The sequence below is a fragment of the Acinonyx jubatus genome, chromosome B3 (assembly GCF_027475565.1).
Source record: "Acinonyx jubatus isolate Ajub_Pintada_27869175 chromosome B3, VMU_Ajub_asm_v1.0, whole genome shotgun sequence".
Lineage (NCBI taxonomy): Eukaryota > Metazoa > Chordata > Mammalia > Carnivora > Felidae > Acinonyx > Acinonyx jubatus.
In genome coordinates, this window is record NC_069386.1 from 50978010 (window position 1) to 51002767 (window position 24758).

At 38.7% G+C, this 24758-nt stretch overlaps 1 protein-coding gene across 4 annotated transcripts in view; it reads left to right on the plus strand.

The window, feature by feature from the left end:
- Positions 1 to 22469, plus strand: part of MYO5A (myosin VA) — a 192484-nt gene extending 170015 nt beyond the window's left edge. For all 4 annotated transcript variants that reach the window (XM_027067263.2, XM_053224004.1, XM_027067266.2 and 1 more), the window contains 8 exons: positions 3993 to 4139; positions 6189 to 6343; positions 8310 to 8399; positions 9965 to 10115; positions 12028 to 12310; positions 13770 to 13944; positions 15307 to 15387; positions 15667 to 22469. In XM_027067263.2, coding sequence (XP_026923064.1) covers positions 3993 to 4139; positions 6189 to 6343; positions 8310 to 8399; positions 9965 to 10115; positions 12028 to 12310; positions 13770 to 13944; positions 15307 to 15387; positions 15667 to 15819 — 1235 coding nt within the window. In that variant the 3' untranslated portion in view covers positions 15820 to 22469. The remainder of the gene's footprint in view (positions 1 to 3992; positions 4140 to 6188; positions 6344 to 8309; positions 8400 to 9964; positions 10116 to 12027; positions 12311 to 13769; positions 13945 to 15306; positions 15388 to 15666) is intronic.
- Positions 22470 to 24758: the final 2289 nt, after the last annotated feature.

The following is a 24758-nucleotide window of genomic DNA, read 5'->3' on the forward strand; positions in this document are numbered from 1 at the left end:
TCCTGCTCATCCTTTGAGACCAGAGTCACATCCCCAAGCGCAGCCTCTCCTGATCATGCAGGCAGGCTTTATGGCTCTGCCCTCTGTGTACCACGATGGCTCACATTTTTTGTGGTTTTCACAGTCATACTTCTAGCAGTTTTTCTGTTTGAATCACTGGCTTCCTCAATGGCCATGAGCTTCCTGAGCATAGGGACCACTTCTTATTTCTCCTTGTTTTCACAGCATTGAGCATAGTGTCTGACCCACAATAATCATTCCTTCAGTGTTTGTTGAACAAATAAATAAGTTCCAGAAATATTTAGAATGGCAACATAGGTGTTCACTTTGAAGAGGATAATACTCTTTGGGTATACGAATGTTGAAATATTTATTTAGAAACCATATAGATTACTTTGGAGTCAAAATTTATTTATAATCATGTAGCATTACATGATTCATATGTTACATTAAAACTTTGAGCCTCCAAATCACACACACATGTGGACTGTAATGTCTGTCGACAGAACTTTAAAAAATCTTTATTTGGAAAACCTTTCTGCACTTAATTCTGCTTTAATTATATCATGAGATGATAATTAGCAGAGTGCCTGAAAGAACTGATCTTAAGGATATTAACTAGCTGATTAGTTTTTTCAACTTCTAATGATTTCTTTGCAATACATTAGTAAAATTTCATAAATAACAAAGCCACTTATTATTTTAAGTTTTTACTCAGCTTTTTTTGTTATGTATACTTTAAATTGAGATAGGTTAGAATACCTCAAGAAGTCAGAAATTTTAAGCCATTATCAATCAGAAATCAATCTCATCAATGAAACTATCTTGCCAGCTATGTTCTCAAACCTATAAGTAGCATTTGAGAAACACTTCATAGATTAAACAAAGACATCATTTCTTCAGAAAAGTTATATTTCGAGTTAAATGATATGTATCTAAAGAATAAAACAAAATAGATGTGTGTGACTTGGACACGTGCTGAGTGCAGTGTCCCTCCCCCCCCCCGAAATTAGAGAATAAAGGTAGCAAGCTCTTCTAATACTTTTCATATCTCCTAATCTCCCATTATACAGAAAATACAGGCAACTTTCTACAACAAAGCATCTTTTAAAAACTAAAAGTTTTCTTATATTTTTCTCTAAATATAATATACTTAAATTCTTCTGGTTTAAAATAGCAAGACTCTTGTCTCCTCCTATGGGCTACCCTTAATTAAGGAGACTTTTTTAGAACCCAGTGTGGCTTTTTTTTAAAACGCCAACGTATATAATTTGATATAGCTAAATTGAGAGTGTTTCAAAATTTGATGTGCTTTGTGCTGTATTTTAATCCAGTAGTGGGTGTTCCATCTCAATTTTCATGGAGTCAGGGAATTTATACCTAAAAGAATTCTGGAAATCAGTTAATTATTTCATGGGAGTAAAAAACGGAGGTCCAGAAACTGTAAGTGACTGCCAAGGTCTCGGCAGTTAGTAGCCAAACTGAAACTAGAACCCAAGCTTTCCAGGAACACTTAACTCTCCCTTTGTGTCATATTTTCCAACACAACCTCTCTTCTTGTAGGAATTTATTTGACTGTCTCTATTAAGCCTGAAATCAAGATATTTCTGGTACCAAAGTGGGGAAAATTTAACTTTTAAAAAATTATGCAATTTCCTTTCCTTTTCCAGGACAAAAAGGTTCAGAATATTTTATCCCTCAAGTATAACGAATTTAGAAAATAGAAAATAGAGATCGCTTCAGGTCTTTCTAGAAGAAAGTCTGTATTAGATGAAACATTGGACCAAACAACCCCAAGATCTTTTGAGTCTTTGAAAACTGGGATGTCGTCCTGGCTTTATTCTTTGTGGCCTTATATTTTCCTGATGCTAGATAAAGCTTGACATTTTATTTTAATTAGAAGATAGCTTGCTAAATAAATCAAGTTTGTGTTGAGCTTACATCTATATTTTATCTATGCATTTTTATAAAGACTCAAATCTCTGAGGAGAATTCAAAGGCAGAGAGAAACTTTTAATGAAAATATGGCAAATTTTGTCTCTGACATTTTTGTACAGAACCAAAAATATCTTGGTTAGAGGTTTTGCAAAAGGAAAGTGAAGCTTTCTTTTAAAACATGAAATCTAATAAAAATATTTACTGTATTTCATAAATTCTGAGATATACAAATTTTTACATTTTAATATCTCAAATTTGGTTGCATCTTTCAAAAATTGTTGATGGGTTGTAGTTTAATTGGCAGTGTTTTTCCTTCTTCAGTGTTATATAAAATAATGGTATATCTCATCATCAATGGATGAAATCAGTAGGTTTAAAACATTCTTTTTGGATTACATAGGGTCCAAATATGTACCTTTACTGATAAACATATAATATATTGAATCTGTTTCCTCTGTTTCCTCTCTCAGAATTGTTTCTATGCCTCAAAGCATCTAGTAACACAGATGGCAGGGGTTTTACTCTTTTGTACCTTACATGCAGCATATGTATAAGCTGTGAAGCCCGCTGTATGCTGATCCTGAGTTCTTCATGGTGTTGTGTTTAAACTGACTCCAGAAGTAATTTGTGTAAAACTAAATAGCTTGAATCTCCTGTCTCCTGCATAGAGACATACAGTTTACCATGCATATGAAACACTAGATATCCCAGTCCTGACTTGTCCAATCACGATATGATCACTCTTTAGATATCATAGTGGTGATGGACGGTGGTGATTGTCAGCGCTGGTAATCCCGGTGTGTGATGCTGCAGCATGAGGTGGACGGAGTGTCACTAGGCTGGCTCCCTGCCACTTAAGCCAGAACACTGGCAGGTACTGGTGTTCTCTGTGATAACCTTGTCCTGTGGAGCTGGCTTGCCAGAACTAACATAGGAAGTTGCCCAGGGTGACAGGGGAAGCTCTACTGATACCTTGTAGAATCAGCAACATTAAATTTTCTAATGCTTCTGAGCTGCATTTTTGACACCAGGTTCAACTCAATCTATGCCTAAAGAGATTTCTTAACTGCCCCCTCCCTATAGATAAAAGAAGAAAAACCTGCTTATTAGCACATACTTCCACAAACACCACCATGACTCTGTGTTTCCTTTTCTTCCCTTGCATTTCTCATTTAATTCTCAATTTTGAGATGAAATTGAAGACTTTTTTTTTTAATCCTTAGCATAATCCTTCTCTAGCACCTGACATTAACAATAGTGACCATTTTTAACATCTAAAAGGGTTGTTAACCAGTGGTTATACTTTAAATGGTTACAACTTAAGACGTTTAGCACTTGATTACAAACAAGCAAAAACCAGAATAATATTTAGGAAATCATATTAAATAGAAGTGTTTTATCTGCTCATGATTTCTTTGGGGATGAGGGGTAGTAGGAAAAAGTTAGTGCTTTGCCTTATAAGGCCTTTGTGAAAAATGATACATTTCACATCAACTAGTGTGAACAAACACTATTCTGCCATTTATCTTGATGTGGTTTGAACTGATTGCAATTATATAGTGAAAGTAAGTGTTCTTTTTCTTTGATGACTGGATTCATAGAGCTAAATGTGACAGGGAATCTTTAATACTCTTGCTGCTTCTTCCTAGAATATTATATTTTTTCTTCTGTGATTAAAGCTTAAGTATATTTAACCATTATGATGGTACTGATTAATTAACCAAGAAGTTAAACCACTTACTTCAGGGACATTTAATCTTACTACAAAGTAAATTTTATTACCAAAAAAAAAAAAAAATGTTTTTAAATCAAGTAAGGTTCTTTGATATTGATAGTAGCCAAGCATTAGTGGATGTTAGAGTGACATCACCATATAATTTTGCCAAGTGTCCACTCAATTTTAGCAGAAAAAGGTATTTAAAGAGGGAACAAGTAAGTGGCAAATATGACAAGCTTCTGTTGTTATAGAGTTCGTTTAAAATTATTGGGCTATGGAACCCTCTTATCTTTTCTACCTGGAAAATATTTTCTTCTCCTTTTTGTTTCTCATGAAGTGGGCCAAATGGAGAACATATCCCCAGGACAGATCATTGATGAACCCATCCGTCCGGTCAATATTCCTAGGAAAGAAAAGGATTTCCAAGGAATGCTGGAATACAAGAAAGAGGATGAGCAAAAGCTTGTTAAGAACCTGATTCTGGGCAAGTATTTTCTGCATGGGATAAAAGGTCTTTCTGGTACATGCGTCGGCAGTGGGAAAGACTAGTCACTAATGTTTGAAATATTCAACGCTGGTTTCTTTAGTCATCACTGCATACTGTGCGTGATCCTGCTGCAGCAGCATCCTGACCACGTCATGCTGCAGTCAACCTGCAGGGAGACTGGTCTGGAATCGACCTATCAGGATCCTTTGAGGCCCGGGCTCCTCAGCTCTGGCTGAAGATTAGATTATCTGGGGAAGCTTTTGAGAAGTATTAACGTACAGTCCCCACCACAGACTAATTACATCAAAATCTCTAGAGGGAAGAGCCTGACCATGTCTGGTATATGTTTTTCAATCTTTCAAAGGATTCTGAAGTGTAAGCCACAGTTGAACACCCACTGGTCTCAGCCACTGAACTTCCTGAATCTCATTTTTTCCTTGCTTCCTTTGACAACTAAATATGTCAAGAACAACAGTTTGGTAAAAGAGAAGAAACAAAAGAATTAGGGAAAAGATCCCAGCAATGGAAGGAGAGGACTGAACAAATGAAATGGACATGAAGGAAGCATTTCAGAGCAGCATAGGGTTAAGATTGTGTGTAAGCCCCCTGGCTCTGCAAGAAGACTCTTTAGGGGACAGTGGGAAGTGAGTAGGGAGTGCACACAGCCTGAAAGTTGTGAACTGAAAAAGGGAAAAAACCTCTCTTCTCAGCTTTTGCATAGCATTCCTCCCCGCAGGTGTGGGGTGACAGTAATGTGATTGGCAATTATACTTGATTTAATGTTCCCAGGGTTCATGGCATGAGTGCTATATATAGGTGCAGAGGCACTTAAGTTTCAGCATGATCTTTATTTAGCAAAAATGTTTAGAAGCCACTGGTTTTTAAGCATAGAGTTAACAAAGATTCATCAGTTCAATAACATTTAGTGAGCTCCTACCACATGCTAAGTATTTTCTAGGTACTGGATACTGAACGAAAATAAAGTCCCTATTCTCATAGATCTTACATTGGGGGATGGTGGGGAACAGAGAAAAAATAGACATATAATGGGGAAAAGGATAAAGAGTAAAGGCAAATGTATTAGTTTATATAAGACTGTCCAGAAAGTTGTCTTCAATAAGGTGATCTTTGAACAGAGATCAAAGGAGATAAGGAGGCAAATCATCCTGATATCTGAGGAAAGAACATTCCAGGCAGATAATAGTAAGTACATAGTCCCTGGAGTGGTAGCATGCCTGGCATATTCAACCAACAACAAGGAGATTCATTGTGAGCTGGGGAAGGGAACAGGGCCAGATCACACTGACCATAGTGAAGATTTTTTATTTTATAAATGGATGAGAAGTAACTTGGAAGATTTTCAGGACAAGAGTGACAGGATCTGACCTACATCTTTGTATAGAGTCACTCTGGTTGTTGTGTGAAAAATGTACTATTACGGAGCAGCGGATGAATCAGGGAAACTAGTCTGGAAGCCATCACTACAGTCCAGGAGAAGAGCATAGTCCATTCTAGGATGGCCAGTAGAGTAAGTAATTGGATTCTGAATGGGTTTTCTAGGTAGAGCCAATAGGACTTATTACTGGATTAGATGTGTGGTGTGAGAAAACAATGAGTCAAAGATGCTGACTAAGCTCATGATTTGAGAAACCAGAAGTCTGGAACTGCCATTTAACTGAGAAGGGGACAGCTCCTGGGAGAGCAGGTTCCAAAGGGCTTGGTTTGGAATGGACTCAGTTCGATGTGCCTGAGCAGAGGTGTTAAGAAGGCAGTTGATACATTAAATTGGAATTCAAGGGAAAAGTCAGGGCAAGAGATATAAACTTGGGAGTTGTCATTATATAGACAACTAAGATTCATACGTCCCAACTAAGACTCCAAATTTCTCTACTTAATGAGCTATTAAAATGCTTCTTTTTTTAGTGTGACCTCTTAGCCCTGAATGATTGAATTCTTTCACAAGAACTGTGCTTTTGTATCTTACAAAACATTCCTCATGAAGACTTTCAGTGTTATATAAGATTATTTTTCCTCATTTCCTTTCAGAACTGAAGCCACGTGGTGTGGCAGTCAATTTGATTCCAGGGTTACCAGCGTATATCCTGTTTATGTGTGTTCGACATGCTGACTACCTGAATGATGATCAGAAAGTAAGGTCATTGCTAACATCAACAATTAACAGCATCAAAAAAGTATTAAAGGTCAGTTCATGTTCAACAAAATTCTCATAATTAATCTTAATGATGACAGAATCTGCCCCAAGTTACTTTTCCTTCCTTAAGCTGGAGCTAAGTTGCCAGATATGACACTTTGCAGTCTTCACTGATAACTTCCACTATAGGAAGCATTCTTTCTTGCAACACGTCTGTATGCCTTCTTTTACACTGGGGCTCAGGTTGAACAGTAATCAAAATTAATTTGATATAAATGTACCTAAGTGCAGAGTAAATTAAGTTTCTCCATAAATGGAAATAGTCTGCTTTGAGGTCTTAAAAGTAAATTAAAAATACTTAGTGTGATCCATATATCTAGGAAGTATGTTGCTCTAGTTAGAAAGGTATTAAATAAGTTCAATACCATATGTTTCATTCATATAAAAAGATGTCTGATAAAACATTATAATTTTTCTTCCAACTTTTCTTCCTCTTATTCTCCAACTCACCCCATAATTTTCTTTGTTACCTGAAATGCCTGGTTCCATGTGAGAAGCAACACATAGATACTAACAGAGAGGAAAGATTTGGAAACGGCAGCAGAATTATGTAATAGAGTAGAAAGCCCTACATAACTCAGTAGTCACTGAGTCACCTTGCATAATACTCCTCTTGCCTCTCTAGAAAAACAATGAACATTATACTTAGCTTTACCTCACGTGTTTCTATGAGGAGCTAAGAAAATGTTCTCCAAGCACTTTGCTTTCTGATTATCTAACTGAAGTTAGATGAGAACTTTTAGGATGGAGATAAGTAGGTAGTTAACATGCCTAGTGGATGCTTTCAAATCTAAGATGTCTTTAATGCACTATTTTTTAAATTATGGTAAAATATATATAACATAAAATTTACCGCATAACCATTTTTCAGTGCTTAGTTCTGTGCCGTTAGCATATTCACATTGTTGTGCCAACCCTATCACTGTCCACCTCCAGAACTTTTTCATACCCCTACAACTGAAGTTCTGTCCCCATTGAACACACCCTCCCTGCAGTCCCTGCTAGTGAACCTTTGACAAATGCTGATTCTCCATCCCTGCTGTGCAGATATGCTATGCAGTTAGTTTTATGGTGGTTACTAAAACATGGGGTTTCTGAAGATTTAACGTTTAAAAATTGATGAATGTCTTCTGATATAACTCATTTCATTTTTGGTGTATTGATGCTATATTGCACTTAGCCTGCAAGTTTTACTAATTTGTAAGTCAGCTCCTGCAAAGACCACAAAACCAAAGCGTTTTCTCCCTCTCATCTTAATTGCAAGAAGACATTTTTCTAATTTAACTAATTATTATATCAAATTGTTTGAAAATTAAAAAGGGATGGGTACTAGAATATAACACCCTTTCAATACCGTTTAAAATTGATGTGAGCTTGTCTCACATCCCAGTTTTGAATTGAAGTGTATTTGCCTTGAGTCCCTGTTTTGATTTAGCAACTGGTTGTTTGACATGTGCCCCAGTCCTGATGAAGAGCTATTCAGCTTCCCCTGTCTCCTTTTCTGCACAGGACTTCCTTCATCCCGTTTCTGATTCTCTGCTCAGGAATTGTATCTTACTGTTGACCTGATTTGTAACCTAATCCGGCTTTCAGCGTTTCATAGTCTGTGATTCCCTTTTATGCTTTTAGTCCTCTCTGATCCCCTTAGTAATCCTGAAGGAAGTGAGTTGGGGTAAGCTGTGGCTTGATGAATTTTTTTCTGCTGAAAGGGACCATTAAACTGACATCAACTGAGTGACTGGGCATCCTTTTCTAATGGCAAGAAACTAGATGCCAAGCAAAGTAACAACCAACAAACTCGGTTGAAATTTTCTAGCAATGATGTAAGACTTTGCAATGTGATTTATTTTTGTAATTCTTTATAATTTAACTGAGGCCTTCTGGTATCTGTTCAGTTTCCTTCAGGTTGTTATTTCCCTAAGGAAAAGTGAATTTAGCCTTTTTCTCTCTTTCAGAAAAGAGGTGATGATTTTGAAACCGTCTCCTTCTGGCTCTCTAACACATGCCGATTTTTGCACTGTTTGAAGCAGTACAGTGGAGAAGAGGTGAGAAAACCTTCATTAAAACACCAGTGTGATATACTTTGTGAACTTTTTAGGGAAAAATTGAAAAGCACAAAACGTTTAGCCATTAATTTAGAAGCCTGAGTTCAGAGGTGGCTTGGATGCTGTAGCTTTGTTTGATGTTCATTGTTTATGAAACAGTGATTTAGACAGTGACATAGTTTCTTCCCTCTGAGAGTTTGTATTTTGATGAAGCATAGCAGAAATAAAATGAGCATTTGTCGATGAATTGTTACCAGCAGTGAAACCTCTTGTCAGCATGTGGAAGTGGGCTTTTCAAGGACTGATATGAGAAATATAGAACTATTTAAAGAAATTCATCGATTTGGGCTTTCCAAATGCATGAAAGGTGATCAAGCTAAGGCATGTCTCTCTAGACTGGTCCCAAAACCTGTTTTGCTTTTATTTGTAGTGATATGTTCATCAGGGGTTTACTAGACTTCAAAACTAATATTTCAATACTGTAATCTATTAATAATTACTCTTTATTAAGGTCTGCTCAGTATATATCAGATAGTACTTACTCTATGTTATTTAATTCTTGCAACATCTCTGTGAGGTAGGGATTATAACCCAGTTTTACAGATGAGGAAACTGAAGTTCGATGAAGTTCATCATTTTGCCCAGGTTCTCTTAGCCATAAGGAGCAATGCTAGAATTCTAGGTCTGCTCACCTCCAAGAGCCTGTGCCCCTAACCACTGCCCTCCATACCTCCACCTTGTGCTGGGAGAGCAGCCAAAGAAGCTGAGCGGTAGCATTTTCTGGGCACCAAGAGGCTAGCAGCAGGGGACTATCCCGGCAAATGACGGAAAATATCAATATGAGTAAGACGTGCTCCCTGAGTAGGTAGGACAGATAGACTAGAATCCCCCCGAGGGGCCATTAACTGTCCTGTCAGTCTCCACTTCTGACCATGTTGTTAGGTAGTTTTAGGGAGGCACATGCTTGATTATGTGCAGAATCCATCAAACAGGCAATTGCCTTTTGTCAGGCAACGTCTGACAAAAGTACCTGCCTGTACAGTTGGCTTCCCATTTTAGCTCATACCACCAAAAGATTCCATTCTAAGCTTGGATTGAAAATCATGTATGGTTACAATGAAATATAATGAAGGGAAATTTTTTTTTTATTCACCAATCTCTGTAGAAGCCAGTCTAGTTTAAGATGATGTATGCCCTTCAGGTACAATATTTATAAATAGGAAGTTAAGAGATTAGTGCTTTAGATAATTTACTGTTTGGCAGTAAACCTGCTGCTTCATAAGTGAAAACACTCATTAATTTTTTTTTTTAAACTAAGTTCCCCCATCTTGTTTCACTGAATGCTAGCTTGCCAACTTTAGATACAATTCAAAAGCTAGTGAGAAGTGGAAGGGGAATATGATGGAAACAAACACCAGCATTTGAGAATGACTGTCTGGCATTCAAGAGCAGAGCAGACAGGAAACTCTTCAGAGGAAAGACAGCAGGAGATGTCTGATCAAACGAGGGAGTTAGAAGAGAGCTTTTATTTCACGGGTGTCAGTAACTCTGCTTTATGGCTCTAGGGCTTTATGAAACACAACACGTCTCGCCAGAATGAACACTGCCTCACCAACTTTGACCTGGCTGAGTACCGGCAGGTGCTAAGTGACTTAGCCATTCAGATCTACCAGCAGCTCGTGCGGGTGTTAGAGAACATTCTTCAGCCAATGATCGGTAAGGCGAGAGCATTGCTGACATCGAGGTCTGTCTACCTCATGTGCCCACCAGTGGCATTTGTTTCTTCATACAAAGAACATAAAGTAGTAAGACCCAGTCCTGAAATTAGCTGAGGAATCCCAGAACCCCAGCCGTGACTAACTGGGATACATCAGAATCACTGCTTCCATATGATCGAAATGGCAGTATCTAGTTAATCTCCCCACTGTGTGAGTCCTCTCCCTTAAGACCGGGTTATGCTATATACCCATCAATATACCTCATACCTTGTCCAGTTTTCAAAAATTAAAACTTTAAACTCTGGTCCAGGACACTGCTACACTGAGCCTCCTCAGGGCCCATCTAAGACTAAGGAGGCTGGGGAGAGTTTGCACTTTGCCTATTAGGCTACAGTAAAAGGGCTGCGGGGTACCACAGCAACAAGAATAGGTGTCAGACACTCCACGGTGGGTTGTTCATCTTGTGGCCCCTACGGAATTGTTAAAGGCAATTTGGTTTAAAGTAGCATTTTCTCAGTGGATGAGTGGGATGTGCACGTGTGTGTGTTTCTATATATGTGTATTCAGCTAGGTGTGTGAGTCCACATACCTCTCTTTTATATGCGTATGCTCACTCTGAGTGTGTATTTATGTACTATACTACCTCTATTCCTTCGGAATGGGTAGCATTCATGAAATAGGAATTAGGAGGCATATATAAATTGCAGGATGCTAGTTTTGAATGCATTGAATTAAATTTGTATTAAGTTATCAAACTCTGTTATCTTCAGGCAAATCAGCAACACCTTCTTAAGGCTACTCCCAGCTACACTTTCTTTTCCTACCTGTGTGTTTCCCACATTTCCACAACTTCTTCATTGCCTTTAGTATTCTGTCTTCCATCATAGGCCCACAATTAACCAACTAGAAACCAAAAAGGCTGAGGAGGCCATGGGAGATAGCAGTGATTTCTTCACGGGACAACTTCAGTCATCAGTTCTTCAGTTGTCCCCTAAAGGTTGTGTTCAAAGCGACCTAGGTCAACTACAATGTAAGAGGTGACACAGACACAGAGGTCAACTTCAGCCAATATTTCTTCTATTTTTGCTTATTTTTATTGGCTAAATAAGAAGTTTACCTCCAAGATGCCCCCCTTTAAACTGCTTTCCCCATCTCCCAGTGATGTGATAATAACCACCAGTGTTTTGTGTCATTGTCAGGTGCTATGGAAGCCACGTTTAGCACTGTGAGATGTAAATGAATAGGAGATGTAAAAACTGAATTGGGAATGGCCCCTGCTGTCAAGGCGCTGTCAGTCCAAGCGGTGGTCATCCCACAACCATCCTCGAGGGGGCATAAGCCAAACACTGTGAGGGCACAGTGGAGGGAGCAGCAGTGCCCCAGATTCGAGAAAACTGAGTTCTGGGAGGCTGAGGCTAACCCCGGGGCCTCTCTGCCACTGTGGAAAGTTCAGGGCAAGGAATGGCCCAGTTCTCCAGCCCCACACGACCATCCCCTCTCAAGGCTTCTCCACAACCACTGCCCAATCTCCTCTTGTACTTGCTACTTAATTTGTTTGCCTGTGGGGTTCAGATATCCCTGGAGAATATCTTATCTTCTCCCTAACTGCTACATCTTTCTCAAAAACCCTCCCAAGATATCACACACTTGTGTTGTTATAAGGTTGCTACTTCCTATTTTTGAAAATACACCATTACGATTTCTTAGTGTCATGGTAAATTTTCGCATTTAAGAATTATTCCTTCATTAAAGTTTAAAATCTGGAAGCCCTCTTTTTGGGAAGTTCCTTCTCCGTCTGTTTTGATACTCAGATGATCTTCCTCAATTGAATGTGTGAGAGCATGTGTGAGCATGCGTGTATGCACGTGGAACACGCATCTTCTCTTCTAACACTTGAACTACTCCCGCAGTCTCTGGCATGCTGGAGCATGAAACCATTCAGGGCGTGTCTGGGGTGAAGCCCACAGGGCTAAGAAAGCGAACGTCCAGCATCGCTGACGAGGGCACCTATACACTGGACTCCATCCTCCGGCAGCTCAACTCCTTCCATTCAGTCATGTGTCAGCACGGCATGGACCCTGAACTGATCAAGCAGGTGGTCAAACAGATGTTCTACATTGTTGGGGCCATCACCCTGAACAACCTCCTTCTGCGGAAGGACATGTGCTCCTGGAGTAAAGGCATGCAGATCAGGTGAGCGAACACCAAAGCTGATGGCTTGTTTGAGGTCAGTGCACCCAATGTCTGCTACCACCAGCCGGGCAGCACGGGAGGACCGGACATGGAGCTGCTTTCTCTTGGCTGGCTGGGCTTCTCCACTTTCATTCATTACCGCTCCTGACTGTGCCTTTCAGCAGGCTCTACCCACCACTAGTTGGGAACCCTGCTCCACTGTGATGCTAATTTGTTTGAGGGAATGGAGAGAAGATGATGCAAAATTCTTACAGTTGAGATAGCTGCTTCCTCGCCATTTGCATGTGTTTTAATTGTACATAACAAAATAGCTAATTCTTTATAATGAAGATTTCTGATGCTTGACTTCTCTTAGAAAGTTATTTTGACAAAACACCTTTTTGTACCATGGTAACAAGAACGTGTCTAATAGATCTGTTACTAACTTCAAATATGCCCCTCATCTCTTAAGAAAATGTGCACTCAGTTTTATGCCCAACTACTCCACCACATAACCTCATACTCATAATAGAATTGATTTTTTTTTTGCAAATCATTTATTTTAAAATAGAATATTTGCCAAGAGAGGAAAAAAGGATTTCTCTTACAAAAGTTAATCTCAGGAAACCTTGGCATTCTTTTCAAATTTTCTATTCTGACGCACAGCCATTGTAGTTAATGTTAGAAAGATAATGCCTCCCACTCAAGTAGTAGGATTTATTTCTCTGTAAGCTTTGTTTATACACGTGAAGCACCATCGTAATAACATGCGGTCTCCTATTTGCCTGATTGTGCAGTGCTGCTCATGCGTCCCTTTAGCATTTTAGTATGAAAACCACTGTCACTTGGTTGACCACCTCTTGTAACCTTGGCGTCTGTGCAGTTTCCATGTCTCTCTCCATATTTGGAGTCTTCGTCTCTTCCAGCGGCCCCCACTTACCCTGCTGTCCTTCCATCCCTGAGCTTCCTCAGGCCACTACCCTATCACCCAGGCTCTTCCCTAAACAGAGCTGGAGCACAAGGTCTGTGTGGAAGGATCTTGTTTTTCTTGACTAACTTGGAATTTAACCTGTAATAAAGAGGAATGGATACTCAGAGGTTATTGATTCTACCCTCTGAAATTGTAAGAGAAGCTAGAAAGTGTTTTCCGGTCAGCTGTTTAATAAGGACACAGCCATATTGTGTGTTCTATTTTGTCTTTCAGCAAGTCATATTTCATAACTTTTGCTGTAATGGCTATATTTCTACCTTCCATTGAAGTTAATTATATCCTCTAGTCACTTACTCTTATATAATTATGATTATAAACCTTATGGCTATAATAAAATTTTAAGCACTGGTAAGATTTAAGAAAATTGAACAAAAATACTGGCTGTCATTTTAACTGAAATTCCTGACAAAGCCATACATAAAAAATTAAGACATTTATGATAACATTCGGTGAATTTGCATTCTCTCCCTCTCTGTTTTTTTGGCACAGGTACAATGTCAGTCAACTGGAAGAGTGGCTGCGTGACAAGAATCTGATGAACAGTGGGGCTAAAGAAACCCTGGAACCTCTCATTCAGGCTGCGCAGCTTTTGCAAGTGAAAAAGAAGACAGATGATGACGCAGAAGCTATCTGTTCCATGTGCAGTGCTTTAACTACTGCCCAGGTAAAACACTTTGCCCTGCTGTGCGGTAAGGTAGCACTCCTCACGGGTGCTGCTCAGGGAAGTGAGGAGGTCTCCTAGTCATTGCTCTGGTCTCTGAGCTGACTTCATATGTGTCAGAGAAGACATATACCTATACAGGTCTTAAAGGAGACTTTACTAGCAACTCAGTCATCCACAGTCAACATTTAATAAATATTTATTTATTTTTTAATGTTTATTTATTTATTCTGAGGGAGAGAGAGAGAGAATCCCAAGCAGGCTTCACACTGTCAGCACAGAGCCCGAGACAGGGCTCATGAACCGTGAGATCATGACCTAAGTCAAAAATCAAGAGTTGATGCTTAACTGACTGAGCCACGCAGACGCCTCTCAGTAAATATTTATTCAGTGTGTATAGTGTTCTGCATAATGTCCCAGGCACTGAGATACAACCAAGAACAAAACAATGTCCCTGCTCTCATGGGATGTACATTGTCTGCATTCTATGGAACCTGTATTCCAAAAAGTAATTTTCCATACTATTTGATAATTGAATGATATTTTAGACTTCTCTATTTTAAGACAGATTATTCTTATTCCTTTATTTCAATAAATGACTAATTGAGCTCCTATCTTGAGGTACCATACCTGTTGCTGGGGGAGATGCTTCAAAAAATAAGAAACAATCCTTGGCTAAAAAGAATTTCCAGTTTAGTAGACAAGGCAGATGTACCTAACTGATTCTACTATAAGAGGTTCTAGCAAGTTCTACAGTAAGATGTCTAAAGGAAGTGCCGAGGGGCAGTCACTGTGTTCGAGGAAGGCTCCATTAAGCTGGGTATTGAATTTAAGGAAGTGAGAAGGACATTTGAGGACAGTGGCAACAGCACGAGGCAAGAAATAGGCATAAACCTTACCCATTTTTCTTTTGCCAATTATTTCTATGCAGACTCTTGGGCTTTCTTAATGTTCTTTACGCATCTCATAACGTAGACATCTTCACAAACTATACATAGAATATGTATAGAAAGCAGCTAGATGGAAACTAGGGACACTGTTAAAAGTTGCCATTTGGGTAGACTGGGAAGATTGAGTGAGACACTTTTCCTTTTCATGTTGTGTTCTTTTGTATAGTTTGATTGTTTTTCCAGATTTATATTTCTTCTTAAAAGTACAGATAATACATTAATACATTCTTATTTTAAAAATTCACATAGTAAAGGTAAATGTGCCCTTTAGACTAGCTCCCTCTTCCCTCATCCCAACCCAGCCCTGAGTAGAATTATAAACTGTATGCACAGATCCTTTTAGTTTCCCAGATTATCAGCACCCAGTGTATATTTGGTTATATGCTGAAAACTTTGATCATTTCATTTCTCGCAGATTGTCAAAGTGTTGAATTTGTATACTCCAGTTAATGAGTTTGAAGAAAGAGTCTCTGTATCATTTATTCGTACTATACAGGTAAGATCTCCCAGGCTTTCTTTTCCTTTGATTCACCAATACAGTCTTTTGAATGGAAATTTACAGTTTATTGAAGGAAAGTGTGGTTTTGTTATTGTATTTTCTCATTCTGACAGTGCATTAACTTTTGGTAACAGATTATTAGAAAAAATGCAGTGATTTTAAAACAAATATAAACATTCTTTAGCAGTTGAAGACTTTTTGGTAGATTTTTGGTGGGAAAAGAAATATTTGTAGATTCAAAGAACTGATGTTCTGTTTTTTGTTTTTAAATCTCAGATGCGTTTACGAGACAGGAAAGACTCTCCTCAGCTGCTCATGGATGCTAAACACATCTTTCCTGTCACCTTTCCTTTTAACCCATCCTCCCTCGCACTAGAAACCATCCAAATTCCAGCCAGCCTGGGCCTGGGATTCATATCACGGGTCTGAAAGTGATGTGATGTCAAGGCAAACAGTGACAGTAAATTTCTTGCCTGAAATAAGAACCCATTATTTCCAGTGAGCTACTGAAAATATGCTCTAAAGAGAAAGTACTGAGTATCTTTCAAACAAGAGGTTATTAACTGGAAATCTCCCTAAATACTTTCATCACCTTGGAAAGACAGATAGGCTTCTTTGTACTGTGTTACCTTTAATTCATAGCAACACTCACCCTTGATCAGTTAGGTATCCTGAGTTACATGCAGGTAAATGGCAGACAGAAGGGGGAAAAGTGTCTTCAGCTGCCAGCATTTATTTTCAATCCTTAACACTGCATCCTAATGGTATGGTAAAAATGTAAATTCCAGCTATGAGCTGTTGTTAGGAAGGCACCAACAAAGAACCTCCTCTGTGTGAACCAGAAGAATTGAAAGAAAAATTGCCATTGAGTACATATCATATCAGTTCAGGAATCAATTATGTTGATATTGTCAAACTGGATCAAAGAAATAAACTGGCAATATGTAAAGTAATTGGTCAAGTAACTTCCTTATATGTGTCACTCTGATATAGAGATATTAAGAGAATGTTGGTTTGCCATATAGCATAGAAGTCCATTTGTACTGTAGTTTACTGAGCATTTTAAATTGCTGCTACATACTGTATACTTTAACATGTAAGCGATATTCTTATTAGGCACTACAACAGTAAGCTTCTCTTTTATCAACTCTGTTTACAATTCAGTCAGACCATTTTAACTGGATTATGTGCAAATATATACAGATTCCCCTGCACGAGTAGCAGACACTGGGAAGTCATGTAGTAATATGACAAAATGTTTGACATTTAGGGATAGGATTAGACAAAGTGGCTATTGTTGATGCCGTTATTTATTCAGAATGTATTACATTGATGTGCTCATTAATTTTCCCTGGGTGGATATCACATCAGGGTACAGTGTTCTGTGAAGTGACTTATTTTTAGTTCCCAGATCAGATTCCTGCACTGCATATTTTCAACCCAGCCAGGTTTTCTTTCTTCTTAATTTATTAAGAATTAATCTCAGTCACTATCTAGAGAAGAGTGTCAGCATAGTCATGGTTCGGGTCTTGAAACCTTGATTATCCTATAAATTATGCAAAACAAAGTATATAATAAATACTATGATTCCATTTTTTTAGGCTTTGCAACTTCTATAAATGTTCTCAGTACCACTAGATACTTTAAAGAGCATCATACTAGAAATACTTTAAGACTTATATAAGAAGACTGCTGAATTTTAGAGGATTTGTTTCAGTAAGAGCCAGATCCTATAAGTTTCATTCTGAAATTCTAATTAAACATATTCTCAGTTTTTCCTGGACATCCTATACAGTAAATCTTTCAGGTTGTGCAAAAGCAAATTCTTAGTTTTCATTAGAAACTCTGGTTCTGAATTACAATCATAGATTTATATAACTTAACTGTTAGATGGTCTATGAAAAATGACATCTTATTAATACATGTGCAATATTAATGGAAGTCAAACAGTTTCAAATCAATGATAAAGATTGTTATTAAAAGATAAATACTGTCTGTTAACTTATTTGGGCCTCACATTCCTCATTTATACAGTAAGAGAGTTGGACCCTTCCACATCTAAAATTCTCTCCTTTTGGCTCTTAGGTCCTAGAAAAACTAGATACAGTTACTCAGTGAGTTCACCCTCTAATTGAAATATCACTGTTTGGTGCCTGTTAATTCTAGGGGATTAATAAAATGTAAAGCCACAAGTTGGTGTAGCTATAACCTTTCCTAAATGTACATGATTTACATACATGCTTTTAGAAAGTGAATTAGTTTTAGTAATTTTTATTGAATCATGTACTGCCATATTCAGTTTGGATACATTTATTTATTTGCAAAACCAGCCAAAAACACTACTGATCCAATCAGGTTCTCTTAGTTTTCCCCAACTGTCAATGTGGTTTTCAGTGAACAATGAACTCTTACCTCTTGGTTAGTACTGAATGTGCCAGAGTACTGACTCATTGCACAGGGGAAACGCCAAAAAAATGTCATGATGATGCAGGCTGTCCACCTCAGACCTGGAAATCCTCCTGGGCCCTTTCCCAGCTTAGTCCCTGTGTAATGTGCATGCCCTGAATCTTGTCAGGTCTTCAAGAGCATGCTGTAGCTCCTACTGCCGTTGCAGCCCTTTATCTGAGCCCAGACGGCTCATATCCTCAAACATCTCTCTCTTGTCTCCTGCCTTTGTGCTGGAAAGTGCTGAAGCCTCCGGTCCACACCTGGGCCAGAATCTCTCCTGTTCAGTGATGGCCACGCAAAGACTCTACTATTCCAGGCTCCAGCTTCCTCCAAGGCCTACCCAGAACCCGAGATGGGGATCTGAATCAACTTCTCTTAGCGACATAAAGATCTTTAGTCATTACAAGACTACAACCTTACAACCAGGGAACCCCAAGACCTGATAAATGACTCCGTGTGCTACCTTCTTGAGGATGCAACAGTTATTTGTTTACTAGGGGTTTCCTTGAGCCCCTCTTAGGACAGCCCACCCTCTCTCCAACCACATTTCCTCCCCCAACTTCAAACATCCCTTCCCCAGCCTTCCAGCCGCGCATTCCATTGTTCACTCTTTCCCCTCCCTCAGCTGGACCATACACCACTTGCCTGTCTGCTCACCTGCTCTGACTGTGCTGAAGGCAGTAGAGTCAGTCCTCAATTGCCCCCCTGGCCTGACTTCAGGCCGATCTTTGCACAACTTCTTGTTCTCGCTTCTCAGCAGTACATTCTTTAACATTGTCACTAATTTGCTTTTTCATAATTCCCTTGTGACACACAGTAGGGATTCACAGAAAAATCTTGAAAGAACACAGTCCTATCTTCGTAGCCCCTTCTCAATAGTCTCCTCACTCACCTTACCTATAGACCTAGCTCATACCTTGGAATGCAAGGCTGAAAAATTAGGAGCAGTTTTCCTTGTAGCTTTCCTTGGCTTAAGGCTTTGGTCTGCCTGACCTGAGCGTTACTATAAAGAAGAGGGAAAATAAGATCCATAAAGTGATTCCTTTGGAAGTTTTGAAAAATATCCATGTACCTGACACTTCTTTTGTCAAGTGCAAAAGTACAAAAAGATACATTCCAAAGCCCACCAAAAGGAAATTTGAGGATCCTGGTCAGTTTGTATGATTTGCTTTATCCCCTTTGGCTCTTTCTGGGTGAGTAATTATGCATAACACAGATCAGATCTTTTAATACCATGTGAGGGAGGCTATGAAAATATTGGGAATTTCAGTGTAGTGATTGTTTTAAGAAATTACTATCCTGGTAACCCTAGGTCAAGGGGTACCTGTCCTATCCTGAGAAATCCTCACATAATATTCATGCACCAACCTGCCCTCCCCACCCCACCCCACCTTGTCTGTCTGTCCCTCTCTCTCTCTCTCTCTCTCTCTCTCTTTCTCTCTCTCCCCTCCCCCCCCCCCCCACACACAGTTACCAGAATGTAGAGTTCCCCAGGAGGCATAATCAAGGATCCTCTGGGTAACTGCAATTGTTTAGAATAAAATAGAAAGCAAAACTTAGCCTGTGACCCTTAGATTCTCCTGCTGAAAGTAGTGCAGAACAGGACATTGTATCTGGCTATGCTTTTCTTCAGCGCACTTCCTCTGTTACCTCATTGTGTCCTCACAACAGCACTGAAAGGCAGAAAGGGTAGCTACTATAGTCACTTGCTGATGCTACACAGAAAGAGGTCAGTGACTTCCTGAGGTCACACAGCCCTCCTGCCATGCCGCTTTCCTGAATGTAGCAGTGTCAGTGTGGCAGGTGGGAGCAGGAAAGTAAAAGATCTTGAGGTGACATTTGGTTTCTCCTGGTACCCATGGGGTACCCTGGGTCAACAAGAGGTGCTTTTTTTTTTTTTCTTATCAAAATTGGCAACGGGCATACGGGAACTGAGCAAGCGCCAAGGACCAGGTTGTCTGTGCTAATGAGATGAAGTGCCCAGAGCCTGGTGGCTTTCTTTTTGTCAGTTACCTTCTATAACTAGGTGTGATTTTTGTAATGAGTCAGAGCTCCCTTGAAAGGTGCAACACTCTGTGCTTAGGTCTTTAATTAGTGGCAGGCTGTCTCAAACTGACTGGAAGCAGTGAAAGCCTCCCAAAAGTTCAGAGGAAAGTCAGTCTCCACACACACACTCCTCAGAGCCAGCACAAGAGCCACCAGACGAGCTATGCAGCCGGCCGTCAAGCCCCTGGGTACCTTCTGAGGCCTGTCTGTGGGCAAGCCGTATCCACGTCCGTGTGTTTGGACATTTTGGTGTGTGCATGCTGCCGGTGTTTACTTTGGAGCTAGGAGGTACGCTATGTGCATGCGTGTCAGAGAGGCTGTGTGTATTGCTGTGGCCTCCGTTCATGGTTAAGTGCGTTGTAATTTCTTCTCAGGGCGTGCTGTGAGGACCGCCTTAACCCCTGCTCCCTTCCCTCCGAGAGCTGCCTTAAGTTCTCTGGAACTTTTCCTCTGTAAGGGACCGACTTACCTGGAGAGGATATCTTGCCGTGTTTCTCAAGGTTTTGTGAGGGTTTTGGTTGGGTGTGGCCTCCAACCGCTAATTCCTTTTCTTCCTGCATGACTCTCCCCTCCTGTTACTTCTCCTTCCTTTTCTTTTCTGTTATTTCCAAACAGGTGTTGGAACTCAGGCAGCACCAGTCTCAGAGCCAGTGAATGTGGGCTGAGATAGTGTTCCTGAGTTTGGGGGGCTTGGTGTCACAAGTAAGCAAATGAACATATGGAAGAAATAGATCAGTTCGCTTCTTGGTAATGCTTAAATGGCTTGTTTTCCCCAGATCTTTTCTTGATACAGGTAAAGGGTACAGTTGTAACACCTTCCATGGACATGCTTTAAAAATTTTTTTAAAGAACCCTGTACTATATGTAAAAGTTTGAATGAAAATAGGGAAGAGTGCTGTAAGTTCTATTCCATTGTATTACCCTAAATTAAATCAACCTGGAGTTACAGTAGACTTCTCAACAGATCAGGAACTGAAAAGTAATCTGTAAAATACCTGCCAAAATGCATTTTATACATTTTTTAATTTTATAATTTGGTCTAGTGAAAATGTTCATTAGCTTAACTTAATGAGTGTCATTAGCTTCCTAAAATGACTGAAAACGATTAACATTTCCTTAGTATTGTGATATAGCTTGAAATATTTGAAAGAAAAATGTTTCTTGCGTGGAAACTGGTACGTATAATTTAATGCTTGGTAGGTCAGTACATTTTCATGCATTTTTCAGTCAATAGTTTCAGATATCTTATTGGTACCACATGTTATAAAACTGTCGCCTATATTTCAGGCTCTCTAAATCACTTGAGCCATTTAATATTTTTCAACAAATGGTGAATTTTCCTTTAAATGTGGATATGTATGTTGTAATTTATGATTCCTAGTTATGTATTTTTGTGGACTCTTGGAGTAATGTTCACTTTTTTGTGTCCTTGGAAAATTTAAATTGCTCTAACAGTGTTACACCAGAATGAGCTCATGACATTTAACATATTGTATTTTAATTATTAACTTTAATTATTAATTTGCTGTGAAATGGATATGCCTTTTAACTACAATGAAAACGAACATTGAAGTTTTTCAAGTATTTTTCCTTGTTGGGTCTGTAAAAGGAATTCTATTTTGATCTACATAGAAAAACATGATATGGTTAATCTTTGAAAAGTTCTTAGGTAAAATACTCATCCATTAGAAAGGAAGCAGAAATACTGAGAAGTGAAAGGCACTATCAACCACCTCTGGTTTTAAACTGAAACCATCCAAGCATATCCCACATGGAATTTTTAAAAATAAGTTAACAATTCACCTCATATCAGCAAAAGCCTTTGAAACCTGGGTTTTCACTAGATATCACCTAGTGATAAGATGAAAACCAAAACAATATCAGATTGACATTTACGCTCTAAATTTGTAGTTGTCTAATGTTGTCCTTAGTAAATGTGCGTCACTAACGCTGTATTCTCCTAGCTATTATAGAAAATTGTTCAAATAAAGATATGGAAATAAAGGATTTTTGTTAGTGTCTTATAAATAAACTCACAGCACATGGAACATGAGATACACACCAATGGAGAGCACATTCTGGGCTGTTAAACACACCTTTAATATTTAAGAGGATAGAAATCATATAATGTCTGCACTCAGATGATATTAGGATTAAACTAGGTATCAATGATGGAAAAATAGCTGGAAAATCCCTAAATACTTGAAGATTAAACAACATGCTTCTAACACATGGAACAAAGGAGAAATCTCCAGAGAATTTTTAAAATATTTGAACTAAATGAAAATGAAAATATAACATCAAAATTTGTCCAGTGCAGTGAAAGCAGTGCTCAGTGGGAAATTTATAGCATTGAATACATGCATTAGAAAGGAAGAAAGACCCATACATAATCAATCATTAAAGCTTCTAGTTTAGGAAGCTTAAAAAAGGAAGAAAGCATTAAATGCAAAGTAAGCAGAAGAAAAGAAATAATATAAATCAGCAAAAATCAAAGACATTGAGGACAGAAAATCAATGAAACCAAAAGCTGGTTCTTTAAAAAAGATCAATAAAATTGATAAGCCTCTAGCCAGGCTAACTAATTAAAAAAGAGAGACGACATACAGCAGATTAGTGGTTACTTAGAGCTGGGAGGAGTTGGGTCAGGGGGAATCAAGGGGACGGAGCAGTAACTGAGGGACATGGAATTTCATTTTGAGATGATGAAATTTTTTTAATTAATTTATTTTAATGTTTATTTTTGAGAGAGAGAGAGAGAGACAGAGAGAGAGAGCAAGCAGGGCAGGGGGAAGAGAGGGAAAGAGAATCCAAAGCAGGCTCCATGCTGTCAACCAAAGCCTGACATGGGGCTCAACCCCACAAACTGAGATCATGACCCAAACCAAAGTCGGATGCTGAACCAACTGAGCCACCCAGGTACCCCAATGATGAAACTTAAAATAAACTGTGGTGACAGTTTAATCTGTGACTCTACTAAAAACCACTGAGTTGTATACTTTAAATGCATGAAGTGTATGGTATAAAACTTATCTCTTAATAAAAAAAATTTTTTTTAAGTAGACTTTTCACTTCTGGTATGGCAGACTGAGAGGCTCAGCAAATTCTCTTCTCAAAAAAGTAAGGACAACACTGGACAAAAGTGTCAAAAACAACAATTTTAGGGCTCTGTAAATTCTCCAACAGCATACAACAAATTAGTAGTGTTTATTTATGACAAGCTCCTGACCTCTGAGTAAGAACAGCATTTGTTTAACAGTCTTGCCTGGGGCTGCTCCTATCTTCTCCCCTCACCCAGGTCAGATAGCCTGGTAATTCTAACAGAGTCAGGCAAGCTATAAAAGCCAGCAGCTTTGCCTTTGGAGGGGCTCACTTGATTTGGAATGAAGTGCAGTTAAACCCCTTACCCAGCAATAGCAATAATGCTAGTGATTTCACAACTGTGAGGGAATACATTTCTGTTGTTTTAAGCCACCCAGTCTGTGGTATTTTGTTACAGCAACCATAGGAAAGTAACACAGTATTAACCTAGAGTATCTGTGATGAATTTAGATGTATATCTTCATCCCTAGAGAAACCATTAAAAAAATTAACTCAAGAAATACTGTTTTTGTTTTTTTAAGTTTTTTTTTTAATGGGAATTAAAATCGTGCACACACAAAAAAGCAAAACAAAAACAACAAAAAACCCACCATCACCAAAAACATAAGGAGAAACAGTAACAAAAAAGACATGAGCCATATAGAAAACAAAATGACCATATCAACAATTACATTAAATGTGAATGGATTAAACACTTCTATCACAAGGCAGAGATTGTGAGGGATATTATAACATACTCCTCTGAGAGGCTGAAAGTTAAAAAACTGACAGTATCAATCGTTGATGAGGATATAAAACAACTGAAACTCATACACTGTTTATAGAAGTAAATTGATGCAGGGCACCTGGATGGCTCAGTTGGTTAAGCATCCAAGTTTGGCTCAGGTCATAATCTAGTGGTTCCTGAGTTCAAGCCCCACATCGGGCTGTCTGCTCTTAGCCCAGAGCCTGCTAAGATCCTCTCTCTCCCTCTCTCTCTCTCTCTGCCCCTCCCTTGTGTGTGCCCATGCTCACTCTCTCTCCTTAAAAATAAACATTAAAAAAAAAAAAAAAAGTAAGTTGATGCAATATTTTAAAGGCAACAATATCTAGGGGTATCTAGTCAGCTCAGTAAAGCATGTGACCCTTGATCTTGGGGTTGTAAGTTCAAGCTCCACATTGAGTGTAGAGATTACTTTAAAAAGAACTTTAAAAAATCCTTACATATGTGTGTATGTGTGTGTGTGTGTGTGTGTGTGTGTGTGTGTATACACAACAATATCTACTAACAATATTGAGCATTGCATACCTAATGATTCAGCAGTTCTACTCCTTTTATATATCAAACAGGAATGCATGTGTTTGTGCATTGAAAGACCTATGTAAAAATGTTTATAGCAGTGTTATCCATAATAGCCACAAACTGAAATAACCCAAATATTTATCAATAGGAGAATGAATAAACAATAGAATATTTATATAATAGAATACTATCTAGGAACAAAAAATAGCACACTTTAGCTATGAACAACAGCATTGTTACATGTCACGTAACAAGCCGGATGCAAAGATGATACACAAATAATTTCATTTATAAAAACATCCAAAATAGGTAAGACTAACTTACGGTGAAAGAAGTTATAACAGTGGTTACCTTTGAGGGGTAATGACTTAAAGGGACATCAAAGGTTTGGGGATGTTAGAAATGTTCTATATTTGGATCTGGGCAGTGGTTACTTGGATGTGTTGATATGTCCATGTGTAAGAATACATTAAGCTGTACACTTATTATT